The sequence below is a fragment of the Nymphaea colorata genome, chromosome 4 (assembly GCF_008831285.2).
Source record: "Nymphaea colorata isolate Beijing-Zhang1983 chromosome 4, ASM883128v2, whole genome shotgun sequence".
Taxonomy (NCBI): domain Eukaryota; kingdom Viridiplantae; phylum Streptophyta; class Magnoliopsida; order Nymphaeales; family Nymphaeaceae; genus Nymphaea; species Nymphaea colorata.
In genome coordinates this window covers 20,699,863-20,724,847 of record NC_045141.1, presented here as the reverse complement: position 1 = coordinate 20,724,847, position 24,985 = coordinate 20,699,863, and the positions used below count along the sequence as shown (strand labels likewise).

Here is a 24,985-nt window from a genome sequence, read left to right as displayed (position 1 = left end):
GGAATGGTTGAGTTTTTAGAGGGTAAAAAAGGATAAGAATGGTTAGTTGAGCAGGGTCTTTGTATCCCACCTTTTATGACTCCATATTGTTCTTCACGTGTGGTGGTGAAAGGTGAAAATTCGTTACCGGTTTCAACAACCCCATGAAAGGAATGCATTAACCATAGGCTGAACAAATTTGCTGACCTGCGGCAGCTTTCTCCTACAAACTCTAGTTGGTATACATTGTTACATGGTCTTGCAACGAATCTCACGAATTTTCGGTGATGGACGAGGAACAGTCGGAGGCAAAAAGCTCTCAATTATAGCTTCCGTTGACATTGATTTGCTGTTTAATTAAAAATATAAATTTTCCAATATGCTGTCTTGAGTCAAAAGTGAAAAATCTACCTGTATGAATTGGAAATTGAGGTTCACAGATGTCCTCTAGATCTTTTCGTTTGAAGCAATTGCAGGAGTTGGATAACTATTGAATAATTACCATAATCCAAGTAAAGCACACACATACAAATATATATATATATATATATATATATATATATATATATATGAGAAAACAACACGTCCTCAGAAGGGATTGGGCATTGGCCGAATTGCTGCAATTTCCATGGGTTAACTGATAGAATTTAATTTTCCGCAAAACCCAGATCAAGGTCACCAGTTATACAGATCTTAAATCTTAATAGATTGGTTGGTCCCCTTATTTTGATAGTCAAATATACGTGCAGTAGCTGAGATACTGTATTGCTGAGGTTGAAAGTGGGAGGACAAAACATAGGTAAACAGTACATATCATTTGGAGGACTCTTGGCGATCTTCTCACTTCGACCATTTCAGAAGACCATTTCAGAAGATAAAAGAGTTAGCTGAACATTTGATTTCCTCAAGCGGCTTCAGACGTGGTAATTCCAATTCTCTTCAGGTCAAAGATTTCAATCCAGTAACCATCAGGATCCTTGATGAAGGCTAAGCCTTTCATCTTTCCTGAAAACCAATTTGCCCGTGCAGTCAGTTAGTTCATTTGAACATTCATGACCTAGGATCTTACGATAATTGGCATATCACATCATACCCTTAGAAATTGAAGGCTTAACATGGATCTCTAATCAAGCAGTTATACCAACGATGCAGTTGCTAACAGCACATGATCCCCAGATGAAACTTGGATAGCCCAAGCATCATGCTATGATGTCTCATATAATTGAACTTTGGAAGTTCCAACACGCAATGGAAGAAGCGAACGTTATCTAACCAAATATTAACACTTCACTCAACAATGCAATCAGAAAGGAATCACAGCATTATGCCATTATCTTTATCAAAATGCTCAAATATACAGCAGAAGATTCTTAACCAAGAGAAAAGAAGAAAAAAAATTGAGGCTTAAAAATTTGAGAAATACTGAACAATAGCAACTGAAGGAAACTACTAGGATCTACAATTTTGAGCCACCAGTAGACGTGGTCAGGCTGTAGCAACATCAGGACACGCACCACAGATTAGCTAAGCACCTACCGAGTTACACTGTACCACTTGTTCAGGTCACCCTCATGGCCACAATCAAATTGAAAAGGTTGGACCAACTTCACATAGGGGAACAGTCTGAGCCAAACAAGGACATAAGCAGGTCGGACAAGATCTTTTCAAGGTGATCAGTCTTTTCTTCACTAGGATTAAAGCATGAAAGATGTATGAAATGCCAAGGAAAGTGCAGATGGGTGGAGGTTCCGGTTGCTCATATGCTTAACGTCCTTGCCACACAAAGACATCTATGCTACAAGAATTCCCATGAAATCATTAACAATTTTTACAGAAGGCATTCATTCAAATAAAATATCAAACAGAACCTGGTAAGCTTCACGTGTGCAGTTATTTCATACACATCTTAAAGAACCAACAGAAAGCATATATCAAAGCTCCAGCAGAAGAGAAAAAAACTGCAACTGAGATCAATGGCACGTTGATCATGTATGAGTAAATGGAACTTACCATCATCAGGTTTTTTCACGAATTCAACTCCCAAACTTTCAAACCTTTCACATGCCTTGTAAGTGTCATCCACAGTGATGCCAATGTGCCCTGGGAAAAGAAAAGATGATGTCACATTTCTTTGAGCACTGATTTACAGTTAGATTTTAGAATCTCGTATGCAACACATAGCGACTAGTTCTGGGCCTTCTGGCATATTCACAACAAAGTGTTGTGGAGTTGTCAAGAGTCAAGACTTTCTAAGCTTCTAAAACATAGTTGGACCATAATGATCAGGTGAGAATTAACACAGAGAAATACATACCAAAACCACGAGGTTCGGTGTTACCATTATGGTAACCTTTGAACTCAGGATCGCTTTCAGTGCCCCAATTACTGAAAAGATCAATGAACATATTTGGCATTAAGGAAGCTTGGAAAATAGATTTGTGAAAAAACAGGAACGTAAAAGACTCAAAATTACTTAATTCCTAAAAATTTTAGTGCAATTTCAGATAATTTGGAGCTTTTAACGAGCATATAAACCATTTCAGTTATACACTTTACCTGGATGCTGCTACCAGCAAGCATGTCCACGTCCAACAGTTTCGACAGACACTTTTGGATAACTCTTAGTATACCAAATCTAATTTCCTGTAGAAAGCCTCATGTTCTTTTATAATAAATTATTAATAATTATGCAAAGCTACATGCACCTGAACAGGTTCTCATTGTCCTTCACTCATGCTTGACAAATTGAAAAGATATCATTTTTTGTATCACATGCATTGCTCATGTGCCTTATCAAGTTTCAATCTTCCAAAACATATTATACATGAGTGCCTCTATGTATGCATGAGTGTGCATAGTTGCATACTGTGTGATCTACACTAATTGCCCCTCCCTAACTAAGCTAAAAAATTACTGCATTTGGACTGTATTAGCTTTATATATATATATATATATATATATATATATATATATACACACACACACTCACACACACACATATTATAGAAAAAAGTAAGAGATTATTTAAATAAACTGTATGAAGCATGTTCTGTACTAAACAAGCAACGACAAATTATGCATGAGTTTCAGATCACAGAAAACCACAGATACCCATGAATTTTCTCAAGCACTATCGCATAGATATGGACGTAAGCATGTTGCTATGTGTGGACACCATACGCCACTTTTAAAATCTAGGCTCTCATGTCTGTGTATAAGTAGCATGCACATGTATAACATAATAGCAACTGTCAAATAAGCTAATCACCAATAGCACTTTGTCAGCAATAGAAGAAAAGTGTTTCTTTCATTACTGCGTAAGTTCAATAGTAGCCTTCTTGCTGAAAGTCCAGACCGTTCGTTGTGCCGGATCAGTTGGAGCTACCAAGGTATCCTAAATGAAGTCATAAATGGGCAAACATTATAAACAAAATCCATGTGGACCATAAGCTATAAACTAACTGCTAAAAATAACGCATACATTGGCAAAGACAATGAAAACTGCAACAGGAGTCAGGAGCTATAAATATTTACTTCATATCCCATAAAGTATAAACTGAACTTCATCTCTGGAAAGTCCAATCGCTTAAGTAACCTGTTATGATGAAGAGGAGTCATTTAGATAGATAAAATCCCTGTACAACTGAAACTGAAATATTAAGGCCAGACAAATATAACATCGCCTTGTCTGCCAGTGGAAACATGTTCCACATGGAAAGATCAAGTGATCTCCTCGAGAAATAACTTCTTTGGCACTAAAAGAATCATATAATATTGTATTTCAATTGGCCACTTGCTATTTAACAGATCAAATTTTTAAAAGGTTGAAAAACATGGAGGACGGGATTCATGTCCCTCTGAAACATCTTTGTGGCAAGAGGCAAAATAATATCTAGGAGGGATATCTACATAGTACCTGATAAATTATCTTTTACCCATAAATTTTGTACTTAATTGAGTGATCCACAATATGCAAGAAGACAGAGACAAAACTAATGACCCAAGACCAATGCAGTCAACAACAACCTTTCTTGCTTACACGGCTTCCATGATCCTAAAGTTGAAATAGGTTGACCACTTACACCAGAAACCCACACAAACATACTCAACTTCAAAGCTTGAGAAAGAAAAGGCAGCATAATCAGAAAAGATGCAGGCTGCATGCTATGTTTTGACTAAAGAATAATAGGGAACAGGTATTGTATAAAATTGACCATCTACTGTTGTAGCACCAAAATAGAATGAAGCATCACTAGAAAGGGTCACCGATCTATGACTTCTATGGAATGAATACTACAGAGAAATAAAGCATCAATTCAAGTAGATGAAGCCGGACCAAGTAAAATGAGAGTAGCTAAAGATTATGTTTATCATGGAACCATATAAACAATGAACACTATCTGAGAAATAACCAAGACTGCGTTTTGCATGAATTTGGTGCCTGCCTCCCTGTGGAAAAAGGGAAAAAAGAAATCGCCAACTCAGTAACTCAGTTATTCTGCTTGTTCCCAATTCTGATTTCAACTTTCTACAGTCGTTATGGAGAACAGTACAATCCATAGATAGATGGATGATGCACACCAAGAGGTTGCTGAACACCTAAGACTACTCGCACATGCATGAAAGGAACAGTATAACAGTTAAAAAACAGTTTAGATGACATAGCAGACAATCAAAATCATCTGATTTCCTAGAAATGTGGCTCTCCATAATTTATTCAGATGCAACATCATCCAAATCAAATAGAATTGCACTTCATAATGTAGCTCGCAGCTTATGTATTTTTCTGTAAAGTGGAATTCACGTAGTGCCTTGCCTTAAACCGGAGATATGGACTAAAATGAGAAATTTGGACTAAAAACTAAGAGGGACCACGAAGGGATGCTAATGAAGGAAGAAGCTCTCGTTCTATCAGATGACAATAACTCCGTTCTCATTTTTCAAGGTGCTACTAACTAATAATAGTGATGACCAACTAAAGTTCAAGGATGACACAGACTCAACTAGAACACCTAGAAAACCATTACTCAACGAGAGGCAGAATTTTCGAAATGGAAAGGCTTACTTCATCCCCAGAACGCGAGAGTAGAAGTCCAAGCTAACTTTCGGGTCCTTGATTCGGAACATCTGCCATTCAAAGTACCACGACCATTAAGCACAGCGAAGAATGTGCGATGAGAAACTGAAGAACGGAAAAGAATGTACGGATGTACAACTCACAGTCTGCTGCATGATGTATCCCTTGGTGGCTTCATCAGGCTCCTCCTGAAGACCTGGGTTGTTGCTAGCAGCTTCCTTGGGGCCAGTCGCCATCGAGCAAAACGGTCGAAAAAATCGGAACTTCTATAAAAAGTGCCAGAACCAAACAAAGATGAGAAGATCCAAGAAGGATCCGGTCAGAACTAAATCTAGAAAAAGCAAAAGAAAGAAAAGAGGAACGAACCCCAAAAAAATATATAAAAATATAACGATGACGGGAGCAGGTAGAAGAAAAACCTTCTCTGGAGAGGCTGGAAGGAGGAGGATCGGCCGGAGGAAGGAAGATGTTGGTGGGCACCGGCAGAAGCGTTCAACAAAGGAAGAAGAACGTGACAGCGACAAAGAAGACAAAGAAACAATGCCCAAGGAGGTCATCCTAACCAAGCCCAACAAAGAACAACCTCATGCCTCTCTTCCTCGTGGCGCGTAAGCATTGATTTTAGTAAGAAACGTCATAAATTCAAGAGGACACGTGTCCGCTGCTGATTTCGATCTCTATCTCCCGCCTATCCCAGACTCTCTAGTCTGAGCGGTCAGTATGCCCTGTTTCTGACTGATACATCATTCGTGGATTCGTGGTCGCTTAATGGTATCACTGTTAGGACTTGGGCTGGAAGAGTTTGATGATTTAAAAATCGTCCCAAGTATGAAGCATTCAGAAGGCTAAAATTTTGAACTTTACTGGAATCACTCGGTTTCCCTGGGAGCAATGGATGATTTTGTGTGACACCGAAACCATCAATAGTTGATCATGTAAAGAAAAATTTTACAAGAACGTGCTCACCACTTGGTTTGGTCGTAAATTTAGATTGCGTTAATTTAACTGTGTAACTTAAGGATAATAAAAGGGAAAAGTTTTAAACTAAGTATATTTTTCTTACACCAAAATTGGCGTGCTTTTGTAAAAGATATAAGTTCCATTTTCACGCACAAGCACTGAGTGATCTAATCCACTTTGTGACACCGTATCTTAGCGGTAAGGGTACAGTTGGAATGAGAAAGACCAATAACAATAGTGTTAGTTTTCATTTTATGATTAGCTAATGTTGTTCTTACTGTAATTAAAAAGAAAAATTGGACAATAGAACGATTCACCCACATTAGTATCGGCCTATGCAGTCCATTTCGCTGTCTCATTCAGTAAAACGATACGGCTGATACCACAGTACTGAATAAGCAGACACCTTAGTGAAGAAATAAACAAAAAGGGAATGGAAGATACGTGATCCAGTATTGCTCCAATAGCTAGAGAGTTCCCCAGACAAGATAGGCTTTCAATGTAGAACACAACAACATATTAATGCACCCGAAACAATCGGCGACTCTCCAACTTACACGACCAAATGAGAACAATTATCCAAATTGCACTGATCCATCGCAAGTTTAATGAGACTGTAAGGAACGATGGGGGAAATGTACATTTTAGGTAAAAGAAAGAAACCATTATTATTTTTTTCCAGAGAAGGGCCTTTGAGGTGAGGTAACGAGGTATCCCTTCTTTTGGGATACAATGAAGCAATGGTGGAGATATATTAAGAAATTGAAATCAGTTACTTGTTTATATGAAGGTTGTTGTGCTTGGGAATAAATTAGTAACCCGTATGCTTTCCATCACGAAACTGTGCATTTTTTGAGGATTTGAAGGTTTCAAGGAAGGCCCTGGCATTCTGCAGTTCCTGCTTTCGCCGTGTCTTATCCCAGTTGTGCTCATCAGCCAGGATCTCAACTACGCGAGGCAATGCTCGGCCCGCTGCATCAGTGTCAAGAAAAGCAAGACGGCTTCTTCTAGCAATGAAGTCAACAGCAGATTCACAATACTCATTCCGAGCACAGTAGGCCACCTCAGCCTCCAGAAACGGGTATCCATGAGCAAGCCGTTTGCCAAGATTTTCATTCTACAAGACGACCAAAAAGTTCATTAGTGTATTTGGAGAGCTTTCATGATTGCCCAGCTTCAACGTTGCTAAACTTGACATTAACTTTCACAAATGCTGAATAGTAGCATAATGGATTCTGTCATATAGTATCAGACAGTAACACAACGCTTTTACCTCATCCTATTTTGCTGACTGAACTTATTATAGGCACAGAAATCATAAACTAAGTCGTCAATATTGGAAGTCAGTAGGTTTCAAGGTCCTACAAACTTAAAAAGATTAATTAAGTATGGTCATTCCAGCTCAGTCTAAGTCGATTAACTATAAATAATTAAATAGATATATTTATATAAAAACAAATGTAGAAGAATATATGTTATCAAAGAATGTGCATATATATTTATGTCAGTGATTAATCGACTGAGCTTAGGCTGATTATTTGATTGGCTTAACAAATTAGTTGCTGGTTTCAAAGTTGAAACACAGGTCAGTCAATAACCGACTAAACCAACTAATGACACTAGTCAGTTGACTGCTGACTAGTTGAGATTTTGATAACTAAGACAAACAAATAGAACTTCTACCATTGGCGGCAATGCAGAGCTTCACATACAACAGTGTGTGTGTGCAAGTATTAGACAAACTATCAAATATCCTATTTAATAGGAAGTTACGGTCTAATTTTAACAAACCCACAACAGGGCTCTACTCATCCCGTAGGGACAACTTACTAAGATCACCAAAATGACAGGATATCACAAATGTGGACATACATGGGACAAATGTAGGCATTACCAAATCTAATATGGAAGTGCCACAGTCGAAGTCAGACTCAGATTTGTACTAGAACCAAAAAAGAAACTGAAACCTAATCCAAGTCTGACTATTGGGGTGATGGTCGAGTTTCTGTCAGATGAATATGCAGAAAAAGTTTTGGCTTATTCCACAATTGAAAGCTTGTGGTATGATTACATTAAGATGTTGAAAGGTGATCCATGTTGTGCAGTGAGTGGCAAACTTAAATGGTAAGACCTTTTCTCTTAAAGGTTAAAAGCAGTTCTAAGCATCTGCTCGCACCATAGGAAGAACCCGAGTTTGAATCCCAATTTGACTTGATTCTGCATACCAGATTACATCCGCCCCTAATTACTTAATCAGCGCTACAAGTTTACAGCCAAACCCACAAACCAGAGTCAAGTCAAGCAGATGCATGACCCAAATCATTTACATTCTCAATCGCAATCCCATGAGTTTTGAAACCCATGCCGAGACAATGCCTGCCAAGGCCAAAGGTGTGTGTGTTCGGCAGCAGGTACCTTTTTGCCTGTGGGAGTGGACACAGGGGTTTTACCACTTGCAGTGCAATGCCAATGTAAAGTAATCCATAAGACTATTAAAAGAAAAAAAAAAAAGACAAAATATAGGAAAATGTTGCCCATCACAAATTGTGTCCTTTTCCATGAGGAGGAAGTGACCAATCATGTGCCATAGATTATTAGAAGCATCATACGGTATCAGTAGATACCTAAATGCAGTCGTGTATACCAGGGTAGGCCAACCAACAAGTGAAATTCATTTGGTAGATCACATGCCGTATAAGCATATGCAACAGTGTAGCCTCTCTCTCTCTCTCTCTCTCCCTCTGTCTCTCTCTGTGAGCAACAAATTTACTAAAACAGGATTATCATTTCCAGTGATTAAAAATTTGACTAATATCACCAAACAACCCATACAAGAAAGCAAGAGACAAGCAGGAAATTGGAAACAAGGAACAAAACTCACCTGTGCTATAATGGCTACTCTCTCTGCCATTGTGCCATATGCATGTGACAAATGCTTAGCTACGGCACTGTCAATAGCCCCTGGCACAATTTTTCCAGAGGATGACTTCTTCATGCGTGTATACTGTTGAGCAAGTATGGTAAATGATGCAGGATCATAGCCATCTCCACCAAGTATTTGAAGATTTTGAGTCACACAGGAGTTTGATGGATTCAATTTTCCAGATTTTATAGCTAAATTAACTGAATCCTCTGCCATGCTGAAAAAGAAAAAAATGTTAAGACCAGAAAAAATTGACAAAAATAACCATTAAAAGGTCCAAGGAAAACACCAACAGGATGGTTTCCACATTAATGACACTGAAATTGGATATCGTGAGAAAATAAAGCAGTTTTTCAAGCAACGGTTTAACATGCTAAAATTTCATAGAAAAATCTCCGCAAGCAAGCTAGAGTCAGACGAATGCATCTAAATGCATGACATGCAGTATAGAAGCAACTCAGCCAGGTCCTACAGCAGCTAATATAATTGCAAGAAGATGGTGTAGAGTACTGGAAGTCTATGACTTCAAAGCGCAAATCAACTATCAAAAAGAGGAGTTGCAACTCTGGAATAATCATCAAAACTATTTATTGGACACAATACAATTCACATAATTTTAGCAACTATCAAAAAAAAAAAAATTACAAGGTAGAATCTTTAAGCCTCAGTGAAAGAATTAGCATGACTTTTCAGATACTAATCAATCTTCAATCCTATGTCACATGGGTGCGGGTGCGGGATTGGCAAGTTCTAAAAAAAATTGGGTGCGGGTGCGGCGAGAGAATATAAATAAATAAATAAATAAAAATATATATATATATATATGTATATATATATTATACACATATATATGTTATTTGTTATCCAAGTAATTTTATTTGTCTATATGTTTAAACTTTTTTAGTTTTTTTTAATCAATGCAATGAAAACTCGGCCAAAACATTTTCCACAATAGCCAAAACTCATTTGATGCCGTGTCGGGCCGCACCCATACCTGCACCCACATCGGTGCGGGTGTGCCACGATAGTTGGCCGCTTGGCGCACTCGTATGACTTAGCTTAAACCACTGAAGAACTTAGATTGCCAATGTATTTTTCTGTAAGATTAAAGAAATTCACATCCTTGAAGTAACTAATTTAAGGTCCTTCAAACTGATAGGAGGGGACAACTTTGTTGCAGGAGAAGACATGAGAAAATGCTCATCAATTAGGAAAGAATTGATCACTGATCATTCCTGACTACAAACCTAGCATTTCAGTAATAAAGTTTCAGTGCCATGTTTATAAATGGTCTTAAAAGCTTAAGGGGAAATATTGAATGTGGACTTTATAACCATTCAAGATATTGCTGATAGAACTTTACCAAGTTAGTGCTATGAATTGCTGATAACATGAACAGAAGTAGAGAAGAACCCAGATTGATAATCCAAAAAACAAAATAATTGTTAAACAGATGTAGCAAAAAAGACAATGTAACATGTCTAAAACTACTCATAATGTAAGTAGAAAATTACTGTTTTTATTAAAATGATGAAATGACACTTGGTCTACACTTTTATGATTTCATACTCATTGTATGTGAACCTGAAAATAACATCTTGCTGGAATTCATGGATGGAAACTATCAGAACATTGTATGCATCAATAGTGGCAATTAGACAGTCTTTGTGACTTTGCCACAACATCTTTCAGAATTTCGACCTTCATCTACGGCTGGGCCCCGGGCTGGGCCGCCGGCGGGGGCCCGGGTCTGGGCAGAAAAAAACCCGGGCCCAGCCCAATCCGACCTAAAAAATATTATTTTTTATTTTTAATTTTAATTTTTTATTATTAAAAATATATTTTTTATATTTAAAATATTATTTTAATAATTTAAAATTTTATTATAATCGGACCGGGCTGGACCCGGGCCCGATACCCGAATATCGGGCCTAGGCCTGGGCCCAAAACCAACCTGGGCCCGGCAAGGCCCGATGCCCACCCCTACCTTCATCTTTATCTCCTTTAGTCAACCCTCTAATGGTTACTGTCAACAATGAAAACAGTGATTACTACCATTTGAGATCTAGGATGCAAAAAATTGAAATTACAGTTTAATCAGACATTAGCTGATAGAGATAAAATTACTGTTGTTATCTGTATGAAATTATCAATGTTTAATCTATATAAGCCCGTCCACAACTGGAAGAAATGATTTTTCCTTTTTTCAAAGCAAACAGCACAGGTTTCTCAAATATAATCATGGTTTGCATCTGCATTTTCCATTTCTCAAAAGACATGATTAGCATGCAAATACCAAATGAGCGAGCCGTAACTCCTTGTTCATTGGCAGCTGAAGCTAGCAGACGGATGTCAAAGTTGAGTAGATTCACCAAGTCACGGCACAAGACTAGATAGAAACACACAAAAGAAATGCAGTAAAATGACAGCAAGGTCAAATGAGCACTCAAGAATGAAAAAGAATACTGAATTTCTCTCTTAGAATATAAGATAAAGAATTACACACAAGTGAGGAGCAAACCCAATATACACAAAGGAAGGCTAACCGTAGCCATTGGAGAGTCTTCCAATAGCTCTCGCTGTTCTAGGATTTCAAACGGCTAGTTAAGTTTGTTAAAAGACCAAAGTTGACCAAAACAGGAAAACAGAAAAATTAGAAAACAACACAAAGGAAAACAAAAATAAAATACATCTATCGATCTCATTGCCTTATGTAGATAGTATACTTAAGATATTATATATATATATATATGTATGTAATATATATATATATATATATATATATATATATATATATATATATATATATGTTCCATATAATGGTAATGTATTTATACATGTATGTATATACAAAATATACTTGGTATATACAATACCGACTACTATCTCAAGCTTTTAACAATGGAGTCCTGTCTAGCTCTTCCAGAGTGGTATCTCACTGATGGCTCAGGTCCCCTCCAGAAGGAGGCCTTTCTGCCTTCCACCTAAGCTGCATAGGAACGGCCCAAAGACAATCCCAGGGTACAGCAAAGCTTAACCTTCTTGAAGTTGAAGGGCTTTTAGGAAAATCCAGTTAATACGGCATTTCGGTTCCAAGTTTGTCTTTCCCACAAAATATTGAGGCCCTCTTTGGGACCAGCCTAAAGTTGTGCTGTTCTTGTGACAATTTCTGATGGCATTATCATGAATTCATAATCCCCTAATCTATGGTGAGTTTCGCTTGCAAATTTTTAACTACTCCACTGTATTTTCCCTAGAGCACAAAAAATGATCCTTGATAATAATTGTTGGCAGCCATTAGCAATTCGCAAACAAGAAAGATAGTAAGATATGTGAGCCTACGAAATCAAGCAAAGTCGAAAGCCAGATGAAAACTGTGAAGTTTTCAATATGATCCTGCTGCTTGATGACAATCACAAAAGCCGGAGTTTTGAGATTAGAAGATATTGATCACGTGAACTGTAATCTATCCTTGAAAATGAAAAGCCAGCAAATTGTAAATAAGTTTTGTCAATCATAACCTCTCACGAAGATACAACAGCAGAACAAATTTGAACCAAATACCAAAAGGAGATGGAAAATAAACAAGAACCTTGGTTCATAGAATCTCACAGAAAGAACTCCTTCCACAATGACAGTATGAGTGTATGACACTTTCCATGAGCCCCAACAACTTGATGCAAATGCAAGAGCTAAAAGATCACTTCATGCAAGATATCATGGAAGCCCACATCATCATAAGAACAAGTACAGTTCTCATGTTGGCAATAACTGCAATTATGATTTAATCTGCTGCAGAGCTGGTTTGAACAGTGACTCAAAATTCTCAAGCAGACTGTGGATTATAAACTAGCATTATAATACTGATTAGAACCGATAAGTTTCTCATCTAAATTTCAAAAAAAGCAGATATAGGTAATAGATTGCCTGTGGGATGTAATTACACAATAATATGCATAGCAAGAACCCAACTTGCTAAGAAAGTTATAAATTCAATAATCTATCCCTACATAGATATGAACACATTAACACCATATGAAGCAGTCATACATGACATGACAAGGTAGTTCTCAAAAACTGGGACAAATGGATGCATCAACATGCATGTACATATAATTCTTGACATAAAAGAAACAACCTCAGGTACAAACTTCTGAACAACAATGCCAAAGAATCATAACTAAAAGTACAAATAAGGATAAGCTGAAATAGAAATTTAGTGCAATTGATAACAAAATTAAAACAAAAAACGAAATACAAGTGAAGGATAAGCAATCGAAACCTTAAGGAAATAAATGAAGCAGGTGATTCAGGATTCACCGTGTCTATGAAGTTCCTGGTGGGTCCAAGTGCCATTCAGTGTTAATCCAGGACACACATGCTAGGTAATGCATCTAAATGACATCTTAAATAACTGATCTCCTAATCAAGTTTCACAACTCCAACCTTCATCCTCAAATTAGTGACAAACAAATAAGTACTTTGTGTTTCATATAAGCCATCTACCCATTAATAAATAAGCAACTCAAATTAGGGATCCTTTGCCATATTGGCGAAAACATGGAAGATTTTCTGGTTGGCTACAGAGCGGTACCTGAGGGTTTTACATCAAAAGGCAAGGATAACAGGGCACAATAAACATGCACCACATGGACAAGAAGGTTGGATGCATCCAAAAATTTGGTAATGTCCCTCGCCATTGAAGAGAATAAGAAATAAAAATATCACACTAGCAATGTATAGTAATTGCCTAAGCAAATTAAACAAATCATACCCACGGTATGTTGTCCATTTTCCTCCAGTAATAGTGATCAAACCAGGGTAATCTTCACGCACAACATGATCCCTAGAAATGCTCTCAGTGCTTTTGGCTGATGGATCAATGGCTAGTGGACGAATACCACTCCAAGCAGAAAGAATATCTAGTCTTCGCACCTAAAATTTTTCAAGTGCCAAAAGAAACACCTTCCCAGCTTCAGAAATATTCTAAATCAAGAAAAGGATATCCAAATCTGAAATAAATATGGTATTCTAAAATCAATAGTATCAGGTACGTGCTTAAAAAAAAACAGGGAAATAAACAGTCTCATGTTGACTTTCTCGATAGAAAAATACACTCATTATAGGACATTTACAAGCTTCTTAAGAAAATAAGAATGTGAAAAGCAAATTCTCACATAAGAGCACACATGATAACCACAACCTACAATATCATGATAATTGCACTTTGAAACAAAGTACATGAAGTTGTTGATTCAATGTCAAGTGACACTGTGCTTGCTAAGAGAACACAAAAAGTTATGCACATCAGTTATGTCAAGTTACTAACTAAAACTTCAGAAAAAAAAAATATAGAAAAAATGAGAATTAAGCTGAAGAAATTTCAAGTTTGATTATGCTATGAAATAGTATAATAAAATAAGATGAACAAAGCTCGGGGTTTGGACTATTTATATATACCTTCACATTAAGGTAATCACTGATGGCATCCAGAATAAATTGTATTTCATCTTCATGTGGTTCTGGAAGCATAGTTATTGTAGTATTGGAGTCAGTTGTTCCTGCAAGTGTCCTTCCCAACCAAGGAAGCATAAAAACCACGCGACCGTCTTTAGTTTTCGGAACAATTAGGCCCATTCCTTCAGGAGAATAATAATCTGGGAGAATTATATGCACTCCACTGCTAGGGCATATAATTGGTTCTGCATCTTTATCAGCCATTCTCCTAACAGAATCACAAAATGGACCCGCAGCATTTACAATGACTTTAGCATACACATCAAACTCTTTACCTGAAGTACCATCAGCAAAAGGTAAGGGGCATAACAAATGACGAGAAATGAATTTATTAATACAGTAATATAAATTCATAAAAAACAAGCCATTAATGATCTTGCTTTCTCCTCCTCCATCAGAGTCAAACCAATGCCATCTATGGCCCTTTAATAGGCACATGCTCTTAGCAATACCCCTTCAGCCTCCACTTGCTTAGGGCTAAAGGCAACAACTTCAACATCTCATGCCAGCAGCCAAAGCAAGCTTGCTGAGAATAGAAAAATGTCTGCCTCTAAGACCATCCTTACCATGAGTAAAACATAAAACCAAAAAACTTCACCAGTCACTAACAGTAACTGAGAAACATGATTACCTTTGTGCAACTGCAGATACTGCCAAATATGCAATTGAATCAAGCTACAAAATGATAATCTAATTCAACAAACCCATATCCCAGATAGTTGCCTCATAGTAGCATTATCAACCTACAGAGTAGGCAACTTAAAGATGCTTCAACGTATATCAAGCAACAAAATGAATAATCGAACTCAACAAAACCCATTAGCTGCCTCATGTTAGGAGCATTATCGACCTACAGAATAAACAACTTAATGATGCTTTAACATAGATGGTTGCTGCATGGTAGTGGATCAAATCAATTAATTATGCTCCAAATCAAGACATTAATACAAGACCGAAATAATGTGAAAATATATATAGAAAAATTGCTCAATAACGCTTTGAAAGATTTATACCATTGCAAAGAAAAGTGCAGCAGAAGCTCAAATTATATACTTTTTCGTGATTTCACCAGTGCCCTTTGACACCTCAGTTCAATTTGCTAAAACCACAAACTCTTTATTTTTTGCTTGGGAGCTGAAAGGATATTTGCATATTTTGTATACATATTCATGAGTGCCGCCAGCATCCTGAAAAATGTACCAGTATTTTTCCTTCCCGAAGCTACTGAAAAAGTACTCTGTGTTAAAATATAAATCCTTCACCAGCACGTTGAAGAGGAGTCTCTTAGGATTCCACCTCCTTGTAGAATGTGTTAAAATATTTAATGTCCTTGTAACATGTGAAGAGTCTCCTAGGATTCTATGTTATAGTTAATATCCTTGTTATATGGGAAGTCTCCTAGGATTCTATGTTGTAGTTAATATCCTTGTAATATGTGAAGTCTCTTAGGTTTCTATGATGTAATTAATGTCCTTGAAGCTTGTGAAATCTCCTAGGATTCTACGATTGGAGACTCTTAGAATTCTGAAAATGAGATTATAAATAGAGGCCGTGCAAACCATTTTGGCTACGGCTTCTTCTCCTCAGTTTCTTCTTGTTTTCATTTTCTCTCTCTCTCTCTCTCTCTCTCTCTCTCTCTATCTTCCTGCTTGAGTGCTGTTTTCGGGTTACAGATATTGGTGCTACATTTCTATCATGGTATCAGAGAGCCAGGTTACGTTATCTCTACCAAACGAAATGCCCAAACAGGTCTGATCTGGTTAGAACTCTTTTCTCATCTTGTCTCTATCCTGAATTTACTTTTCTCTTGCGCAATTCTTGTTCCTTTTTTCTTCTTGCTTACCAAGGACACATCTTGTTATATCGTGTCTTCTTTCCCTCTCATCTTCTACCTATATACCATTCTTTTCTGCTGTCATGGAAAACCTTTCGCATTCTGGCATGTCCTCAAGTTTTCTTCCTCACCTTATTACCGAAAAACTCAACCATGAGAATTATCTGATCTGGAAAAGGCAAATCATGCCTTTCATAAGAAGTCAAGGCCTCTTTGGACATCTCGATGGTTCAACAAAGGCTCCACCAATATCCGTCTTACAGGAAATAAAAAATGAGGCAGGAGAAGTTATTGCTGTTCATGAAGACAACAATCCTGAACATGCTATGTGGATGAGACGTGATCAAAGTCTGGTTGCGTATATTTTGTCCACTTTATCTCAACAAGTGTTACTTTCAGTTTCTGATGATTGTACTGCAGAAGAATTATGGGAAACCCTTGCTGATACCTTTTCCCAAATATCAGAAGCTCGAATTATGTACTTAAAGAAAGAATTTCAGAATTTGAGCAAAGGTTCAACGTCTATCATGGATTATTTGGGGCGTATTAAGGCCGTCGCAGACCAACTTGCTGCCTCAGGGAATAACATTTCTGATAAGGAAAAGGTGCAGCAAACCTTGAATGGACTTGGGCATGATTATCATGCTTTTATTACAGCTCTTGAGGTCCTTCCTGTTCTGCCTTCCTTCAACGAACTACAAGGTAAACTTCTCCAACATGAAATGAATATGAAAAGAGTCATTGAAAGGACTGATCAAGGGAACTCCCAAAATGTGTTGGCTATGAATGTAAAGTTTGGTAAGAGCCATGGGAACTCCAACCATGGTGGTCGTGGCATTCTACCAACACCACATAACCAAGGTATGTCTCCTTTGGATACTTCAAGAAAAATACCAATTTGTTTTCAGTGCAACAAGAAAGGACACATGAAGGCACAATGTTGGTTTAATCCTCAAAATAAAAACAAAGGAGTAAGACATGATTATAAACAAGGAGGACAAAGTTCTAAATCCACCGCTGAAGATATGCAACAGCTATTGATGGCCGCATTCTCAAAGATGACTATAAAGCAAAATGAGCAGGGAGAATGGTTCTTGGATTCAGGTGCAGCTACCCATGTGACAGGAAATGCAGGTAAATTGACTAACTTATCCCCTCATTACGGTAGAAGTTGCATTATAACAGGTGATGGAAAATCTCATCCTATTACACATATTGGAAATGCACATATTCCATTGTCATCCTCGTCTCTATCACTGTCTAATGTTGTTCTTGCTCCCAATATCAAAAAGAACATCATATCCATTTCTAAACTCATTGATGATACAAGCTCTTCTGTTGAATTCACACCTTCTTCTGTCTATGTCAAGGACCTCCAAACGAAGAAAATGTTCGCTAGAGGGGAGCGTCAAGGGAATATGTACGTCCTCAAGGAATGTCTACCCAAGGATTCATCCACTTTTGATATAGGATTGAAGACATTTTCTCTTTCTCATAATGCGTCATCAGTGCCAAGTTCTTGCCATTTTCAATCAAAAGTAAGGGGCCCTAACCAATTTTTGGAGTCTGATTTGTGGCATAGTCGGCTAGGACACTGTGGTCGACATTTCATTGAAAAACTTGTCACAGATAGTCTCATTCCAAGATCAAGTTTACCTCTTACTTCAAGTGTCAAAAAATGTTCAAGTTGTGGACTTTGTAAGAGTCATGTTTTACCTTTCCATAATATAAATCAAAGGGCTTCCAAACCTTTTGAAACTATTTTTTCTGATGTATGGGGGCCAGCCCCTATTGATTCCATGTCTGGGTCAAGATATTATGTCTTATTCATTGACTCTTACTCACGTTTCACCTGGATTTACTTCATGAAACACAAATCAGAAGTACCTCACATATTTCGAAACTTCTATGCCATGATTCAAACTAAATTTTCATCCAATGTGGTGCATTTTCAATGTGATGGAGGGGGAGAATATTCCTCGCTTGATTTTATTGAATTTCTACGTGAAAAAGGGATAACTAGACAAATTTCCTGCCCTTACACACCACAACAAAATGGTGTAGTTGAGCGGAAACATCGACATATAGTTGAAAGCGCCATGAGCATGATGCATGATACTAATGTGCCCATTTCCTTGTGGACTGAAGCCTTCCATACTGCTATATACATAATAAATTGTTTGCCTATGACACTCTTGATGTCTAAATCGCCATATTTTACACTCTTAGGCAAACAACCTGATTACAAGAACTTGAAGGTTTTTGGTTGTGTATGCTATGTTCACGTTGATGCTGCCTTGAGGAACAAGTTTCAAGACAAAGCTATTCAATGTAGATTCGTTGGATATGCTGATGAATATAAAGGTTTTCGATGCTATGATCCAACAACTAAACGTATCAAAACTTCAAGAAATGTCATTTTTGATGAACATAGTTTTGATAATACAAATGAAATGCCTATGACCATTGAATCTTATGATCCCTGGACCAGTACACAGTTATTCAATGCAGATCCTGTTATAGAAAATGATGTGCCTCAAAGTGAAGATTCAGAGAGAGCAATACAACCGTCGGATATGGCTCAAAGTGAAAATCAAGAAGATCCAACACAGTCATTAAGTCATCACGAAAACAATAATGAACAGAGCAACGATGCACATCGGTATTCGGGTCTTATCTACAGTCGACGACTAAGGGACAGAGATGCTCACAGTGAAGAAGACAACATGCCCCACCTTAGAAGATCCCAACGCATTCGTCATCCCATTCACAGGTGGGTTAGCTATGATTCTTTATCACTTGATTTTCAGTTATTCATGGCAAAAGTTGGCAAGGAGGAAGAACCTACTTCATTTGATGAAGCATCAAAATCACATCATTGGAGAAAGGCTATGAAAGAAGAAATGGATGCCTTGCATGAATGTGGAACATGGGAGATCGTTCCGAGGCCACACGAAAAGAACGTAGTGGGCTCCAAATGGGTATACAAAATTAAATACAAACCTGACGGCAGCATAGAAAGACACAAAGCAAGGTTAGTAGCAAAAGGGTTTACACAACAATATGGAGAAGATTATGATGAGACATTCAGCCCTGTGATCAAAATGGGAACAATTCGCGTGATTATATCATTGGCAGTTGAATATGGATGGAGACTACATCAAATGGACGTGAAGAATGCTTTTCTTCATGGTGATTTAAGGGAGGAAGTATATATGGAACAACCTCCAGGATACACGAAAGGAGACTCTCATGCATGGGTTTGCAAACTAAGAAAATCTATTTATGGACTTAAACAGGCCTCACGTTCGTGGTTTGACAGTTTCTCTTGCAAGATTCAAGAATGTGGTTTTCGGAGATGTCCTCTAGATCACTCTCTTTTCATTTATCGAAAGGAAAACATATTTACTTTACTTCTTATATATGTTGATGATATTGTTATCACAGGCAATTCAGAAAAACACATAGAAGAAGCTAAAGTTTTGATGATGCAAAACTTCAAAATGAAAGAGCTTGGTGATTTACGATTCTTTCTTGGAGTGGAGATTGATAGGCACAATAATCGCCTCACATTGACACAACAGAAATACACGTTGGATTTGTTGAAAAAGTCAGGTATGTCTGATTGTAAGCCTGTTGGAACTCCTAGTGTTCTAAATCAAAGACTAAGTGCTCAAGATGGGGAGTTATATGAAGATCCTACGCAATATCGAAGTATTGTTGGGGCACTTCAATATCTTACATTTACTAGACCAGATATTATATATGCTGTGAATCAAGTATCCCAATTTATGCATGCACCTAGAGATACTCACATGGATGCTGTCAAAAGAATATTAAGATATCTTAAAGGGACAGCAGGAGATGGCTTAGTTTATGGTAAGAGTGAAAATATAACTACTGGACATCAACTTATGACATTCACAGATGCAGATTGGGCTGGAGATCCCGATCAAAGAAAGTCCATTTCTGGTTTTTGTATTTTCATTGGACGTAATCTTGTGTCTTGGAGTTGTCGAAAGCAAAAGGCAGTAGCAAGATCCAGCACTGAAGCTGAATACAGATGCATGGCTGCAGGTACTGCTGAAGTTACATGGGTTAGACATTTGCTAGAAGACATTGGAGAAAAGATTAAAACATCAATGTTAATGTGCGATAATCAAAGCGCTATTAACATTGCCTTTAATCCCGTACAACATGGTCGAACAAAGCACATTGAGATTGATCAACACTTTGTTAGACAAAAGGTGGAAGACAAGGAAATTCAGCCTATTTATGTTCGTACAGATGAACAAGTTGCAGACTTATTTACAAAAGGATTAACAAAGGAACGATTCTGGTTTCTAAAAGGCAAGTTGTACATGGTGCAAAACCATGCACAACTTGAGGGAGGGTGTTAAAATATAAATCCTTCACCAGCACGTTGAAGAGGAGTCTCTTAGGATTCCACCTCCTTGTAGAATGTGTTAAAATATTTAATGTCCTTGTAACATGTGAAGAGTCTCCTAGGATTCTATGTTATAGTTAATATCCTTGTTATATGGGAAGTCTCCTAGGATTCTATGTTGTAGTTAATATCCTTGTAATATGTGAAGTCTCTTAGGTTTCTATGATGTAATTAATGTCCTTGAAGCTTGTGAAATCTCCTAGGATTCTACGATTGGAGACTCTTAGAATTCTGAAAATGAGATTATAAATAGAGGCCGTGCAAACCATTTTGGCTACGGCTTCTTCTCCTCAGTTTCTTCTTGTTTTCATTTTCTCTCTCTCTCTCTCTCTCTCTCTCTCTCTCTCTATCTTCCTGCTTGAGTGCTGTTTTCGGGTTACAGATATTGGTGCTACATTTCTATCACTCTGCCCTGATTACTAACATTTATCATTACAGCAAAAGGGGAAAAAGATCTTTTCCTAGTTGGTCAATTTCATAATTACACATCAAAGTAGTCATTAGACACCTATTTAGGAATTCGTAATAATAACCATCAGAGAAAAGGAGCAAAGGCACTAGCCCATATTAAATTTCAAAAGTAACAAAAATATAATATTATTTTATTAAGACATTGAAAAAGAGTGACATAGCCTTGCACCTGTTAGGTTGTTGCGGATGCGAGCACCAGTTATTCGCTCAGAGACCTCGTCCTTATGAAAGGAAATTGCCTCTGCATGGTTAAGAACAGAAGCACCAGCCAATGCAGCAGTACAAGCTAATCCAACATTAAGTCTCGAGTCATTCATCTGCCCATCATAATATACAACTGTTCCTTTCAGATTTCCACTGGGACCTTTCCTTGCAAGTGTAGGAAACAGTTCTACTGACTCATTGGCTGAGTAATAGCGAGATAGATGAAGCATTCTGGGACCAGCAACCAAATCGTATAGTTTCAAACCCAACCAATAGTATACTGCATCAAACCAGCTAAAACAAGGAGTCATGCATGGCAAAGGATGGCATAGATGTGGTGCATTCTGGATAACTTGCTTACGCTCTTCAAGAGCATGGAAAACCAGCCTAAGTTGCCCATAATCAAGATTAAATACAGCTTTCTCCAAATAACGCACACCTGAAAAAGTCCGAAATGAAAATTCGTACCTGTAAACAAACTGAAACAGGTACAGAAAAATTAGACCTCGTTACAACCGCATCGAGGTTTGTGCGTCCACTTGTTCATGACGACCAGCGAACAAACATCACATCTCGCATAGCATCACAGTGTCTCGCCGGTAGTTATCCCCACGTGGTGATATCAATAATTTCAAGAAATATCAATAATTAATACACTGCCCCCCTTGCGATTACCCAATGCATGAACGGAGATACAACGAAATGCTCTGCTTCCTATACATGTAGGTGTCTCTATGTGCTCCATGAGTTAACCCCACGCAAAAATAAATAAGCTGTAATCTTCGTAACATATGCGAATTTTCTTCTTAAAATAACTGCCGATTCCCAACAAGTTACACAATCAAAATCGTAATTGCTTTCAACAAAAGCCAGGAAGTAGGAACTAAAATTCGCATCAGCGAAGAAATTAGTAGGCAGTTGATCTCTTTCCTCTACTCTGGCGAAGTAAGAGAACTTGAACAAATAGTGTATTCCTTCACGATTAAGCTAGTAAGAACCCGTAATCTGTCCGAGAACCAAACAAACGAGGAGAATTGCGATCGATGCTCCAAAAAAGAATTAAAAAAGGGAATAATTAAAAGGAAATCGGGGTGGAAGAAAAACTATATCGATAGGAACCGCCGGATAATAGTATGTGCATTTTCCACTTACCCTCAGAGGAATACAAATGAAATACAAACAGAGCATGAACAACTACAAATGTAACGTATGGCGCACCTCCATGGATCAATTTGGTCGACCTGGAAGAGGTCCCAGACGAGAAATCATCCCTCTCAACTAGCCCCACGCGGAGTCCCCTTGAGGCTGCGTCGAGGGCGACGCCGCAACCGGTGGCGCCGCCACCGATCACGAGGACGTCCAACGGATTGATCCTGCTGCTGCCCATAAGCGACGCTTCCTGTACCTGCCTGCTGGGGACGACCCCATCCGTGGCCTGAATCCGCCTCCTGACGCTCTCCAGGGCGCTCCCTCTCTCCCCACGCTCATTTTCCACCAACCCCCTCTCACCACGCTGCAGAGCCACCACGCCAGCAGTTGCCGCCGCCGCCGCTGCGATCGTCGCGGCGACGGGCCTCACCCTCGACGCAGCCATGTGCCCGCACCTCTCTTCTCGGAGCCCAATTCACCACGTTCCACGACCGTTCCTCCGTCGATGATGGTGGCGGAGCAGGATGAAACGAGGACTGGTCAGCCAGCAGAGCGGGAAAAACCATGCGTAGCAGCGTAAGGAATAGAAAGAGCACAAAACCGACAATTGGGCCTCCCGCATTCTGATTTATTCGTTTTCCATTTCTAGTATTTTTCAAATACTCCTAAAATTTAGGAAATTTTACAGTAATTGATACAAATTGGAAAACTCCCTCCGAAACTTTTTTTTATTTTCAAAAAAGTCATGAAATTTTCATGGGTTGGCCAGTGACTGGAGGGGATATGAGTCTATCATCCGATGCAGGATATGAGTCGGATGTGAGTTATTCTTTTGGGTGATTGATGACCTTATATCTCATCGCTTTTGATAATTCTCAAGTTTTTAAGATTCTCATATGCAATGGGATTCTCCAATTTATCTAGAAACGTATTTTGTTTGAGTTAAGTTAATATTTGTTCATGCTCTAAGAAAATTAGGGCCACTTGAGTGTTATGGGAAGTCATGCAGAGAGCCCTCTCCAATTTAGTAATGTTGCATGAATCTACCTTAAAATTTAAAAGATTCACAAAAAAGATTATATGAATTTATCTTAATTTTAAAACAAATTCATGAAACACCCATACTTTGTCCCTAATGCCAAAAAACCTCTTAAAATAGGCACCAACAATGAAAAATAAAAATAAAATAGTTATCTTGCAGATTTGATCATGAGAAATAAAAAGATTCAAATAGTTATCTTGCAAATTTGATCAAAACAACGCTGTCTTTCGAATATGGACCCCAATGCGAGGATCCCGTTGCAATTAACCCGGATCGTGCCCTGTATGCTTGTTTTACGTGGGCAATGTGTTCCAAGTTGGTCCACGATCGACGAGCCAAGCTGTGGTGGGTCCGAGCATCTCTGCTTTTACAGACGCGAGCTTCGGTTCTTTAATTCTGTGCACGATTGCTGAGTGCGGCAGCTTACGAAGTTTTAGTAGAATAAAGCCGCTTGTATTTTTCTGAATCTTATGTGTGCAGCGTATTTTCATAGTGTAGATAACAATAAAGAACTCATTCGTGACATCCTCGACAGACTAAAAGGGAGTCCAGTCAAACTAAATGACGGGTATGACACGTTCTTAGCTCTGCTTTTTAACTCAAACAAATATAAAACTGCGAAATCCTGCATCATGTCGTCGACTTAAATTTTAGGCCCATCGACAACTGTTTAATCAAAGCTAATTAGTATCATAACTTTCAGTTTTAGCTAAAAAATCTGTCCAAATTTTTTGAGGCAGATTTATAAAATACTTACTAAGTATCATGTGGCCAAATGACCCCTAATTTTATTATGTTACTATCTGGTGAAAAGAATTTGCATTTATATTGCACTTCACCCTCATAGTGCATATAACCCTCATAGCGCGTATAAGAATCAAAGCGTCTTATCGGCGACACCAACCCACCGAAAAGTTATGCTAGCCCCCACGGCACCGACGCGTTTTAATTGGAATGGGTTGTTGTCATTTGTTGTTCAAATTTTCACTAATACGCATGATGATTAGATTATGAAGCTTATCATGTGAATTATAATTATTTGTGATACATAAATGCATATTTATAACAGCTTACGGACTGCCTATAATGTCCATACCGACCGTGGTAACCAATAATAGTATAATTTTATCACCGTATCATAAATCTGACTAGAATGAGGTTGTATTACCCCGCATATTCTCTCCAGTCGGTAAGGTCATTTGAGCATAGAGGCATTCCATGATGGGTCAACATACTTGCTTGATATAGACTTAATTCTCTGAACAAACCCAAGTTTGGAAATTGTAATGTTGTCTAACTTGTAAAATTAAGTTGTTCACACATGTTTAGATGATATCCTCTCGCGTATCGCAAATTGTATTATTTTGCATTAATAATATTGT

The 24,985-nt window shown here is 38.0% G+C and overlaps 2 protein-coding genes across 2 annotated transcripts; both read right to left on the bottom strand.

Moving 5' to 3' along the window:
• Positions 1 to 593: 593 nt before the first annotated feature.
• Positions 594 to 5,753, bottom strand: LOC116253630 (lactoylglutathione lyase). The gene is made up of 8 exons (XM_031628557.2): positions 5,476 to 5,753; positions 5,200 to 5,322; positions 5,045 to 5,106; positions 3,514 to 3,574; positions 3,294 to 3,373; positions 2,294 to 2,364; positions 1,990 to 2,079; positions 594 to 984 (listed from the first exon to the last, which is right to left on the bottom strand). Exons 1-8 carry the CDS (start codon positions 5,611 to 5,613, stop codon positions 884 to 886), a joined length of 726 nt encoding a protein of 241 aa, XP_031484417.1. The 5' UTR covers positions 5,614 to 5,753; the 3' UTR covers positions 594 to 883.
• Positions 5,754 to 6,768: 1,015 nt separating this feature from the next.
• LOC116252897 (glycerol-3-phosphate dehydrogenase SDP6, mitochondrial) lies at positions 6,769 to 23,167 on the bottom strand. Its single transcript, XM_031627508.2, has 6 exons — positions 22,631 to 23,167; positions 21,378 to 21,851; positions 14,400 to 14,731; positions 13,714 to 13,874; positions 8,898 to 9,156; positions 6,769 to 7,133 (listed from the first exon to the last, which is right to left on the bottom strand). The coding sequence occupies exons 1-6, from the start codon at positions 23,004 to 23,006 to the stop codon at positions 6,828 to 6,830; spliced, it is 1,908 nt and encodes a 635-aa protein (XP_031483368.1). The 5' UTR covers positions 23,007 to 23,167; the 3' UTR covers positions 6,769 to 6,827.
• Positions 23,168 to 24,985: the final 1,818 nt, after the last annotated feature.

Coding starts and splice junctions, on each gene's coding strand:
- LOC116253630 (XM_031628557.2), bottom strand. CDS start 5,613: ATGACCTCCTTGGGCATTGTTTCTTTGTCTTCTTTGTCGCTGTCACGT. Junction 5,107..5,199: donor GATACATCATGCAGCAGACT/GTGAGTTGTACA, acceptor TTTGAATGGCAG/ATGTTCCGAATCAAGGACCC. Junction 2,080..2,293: donor CACCGAACCTCGTGGTTTTG/GTATGTATTTCT, acceptor TTCTTTTCCCAG/GGCACATTGGCATCACTGTG.
- LOC116252897 (XM_031627508.2), bottom strand. CDS start 23,006: ATGGCTGCGTCGAGGGTGAGGCCCGTCGCCGCGACGATCGCAGCGGCG. Junction 21,852..22,630: donor GACCAAATTGATCCATGGAG/GTGCGCCATACG, acceptor GGACTTTTTCAG/GTGTGCGTTATTTGGAGAAA. Junction 9,157..13,713: donor AAATGGACAACATACCGTGG/GTATGATTTGTT, acceptor TTTCTTTTTCAG/CATGGCAGAGGATTCAGTTA.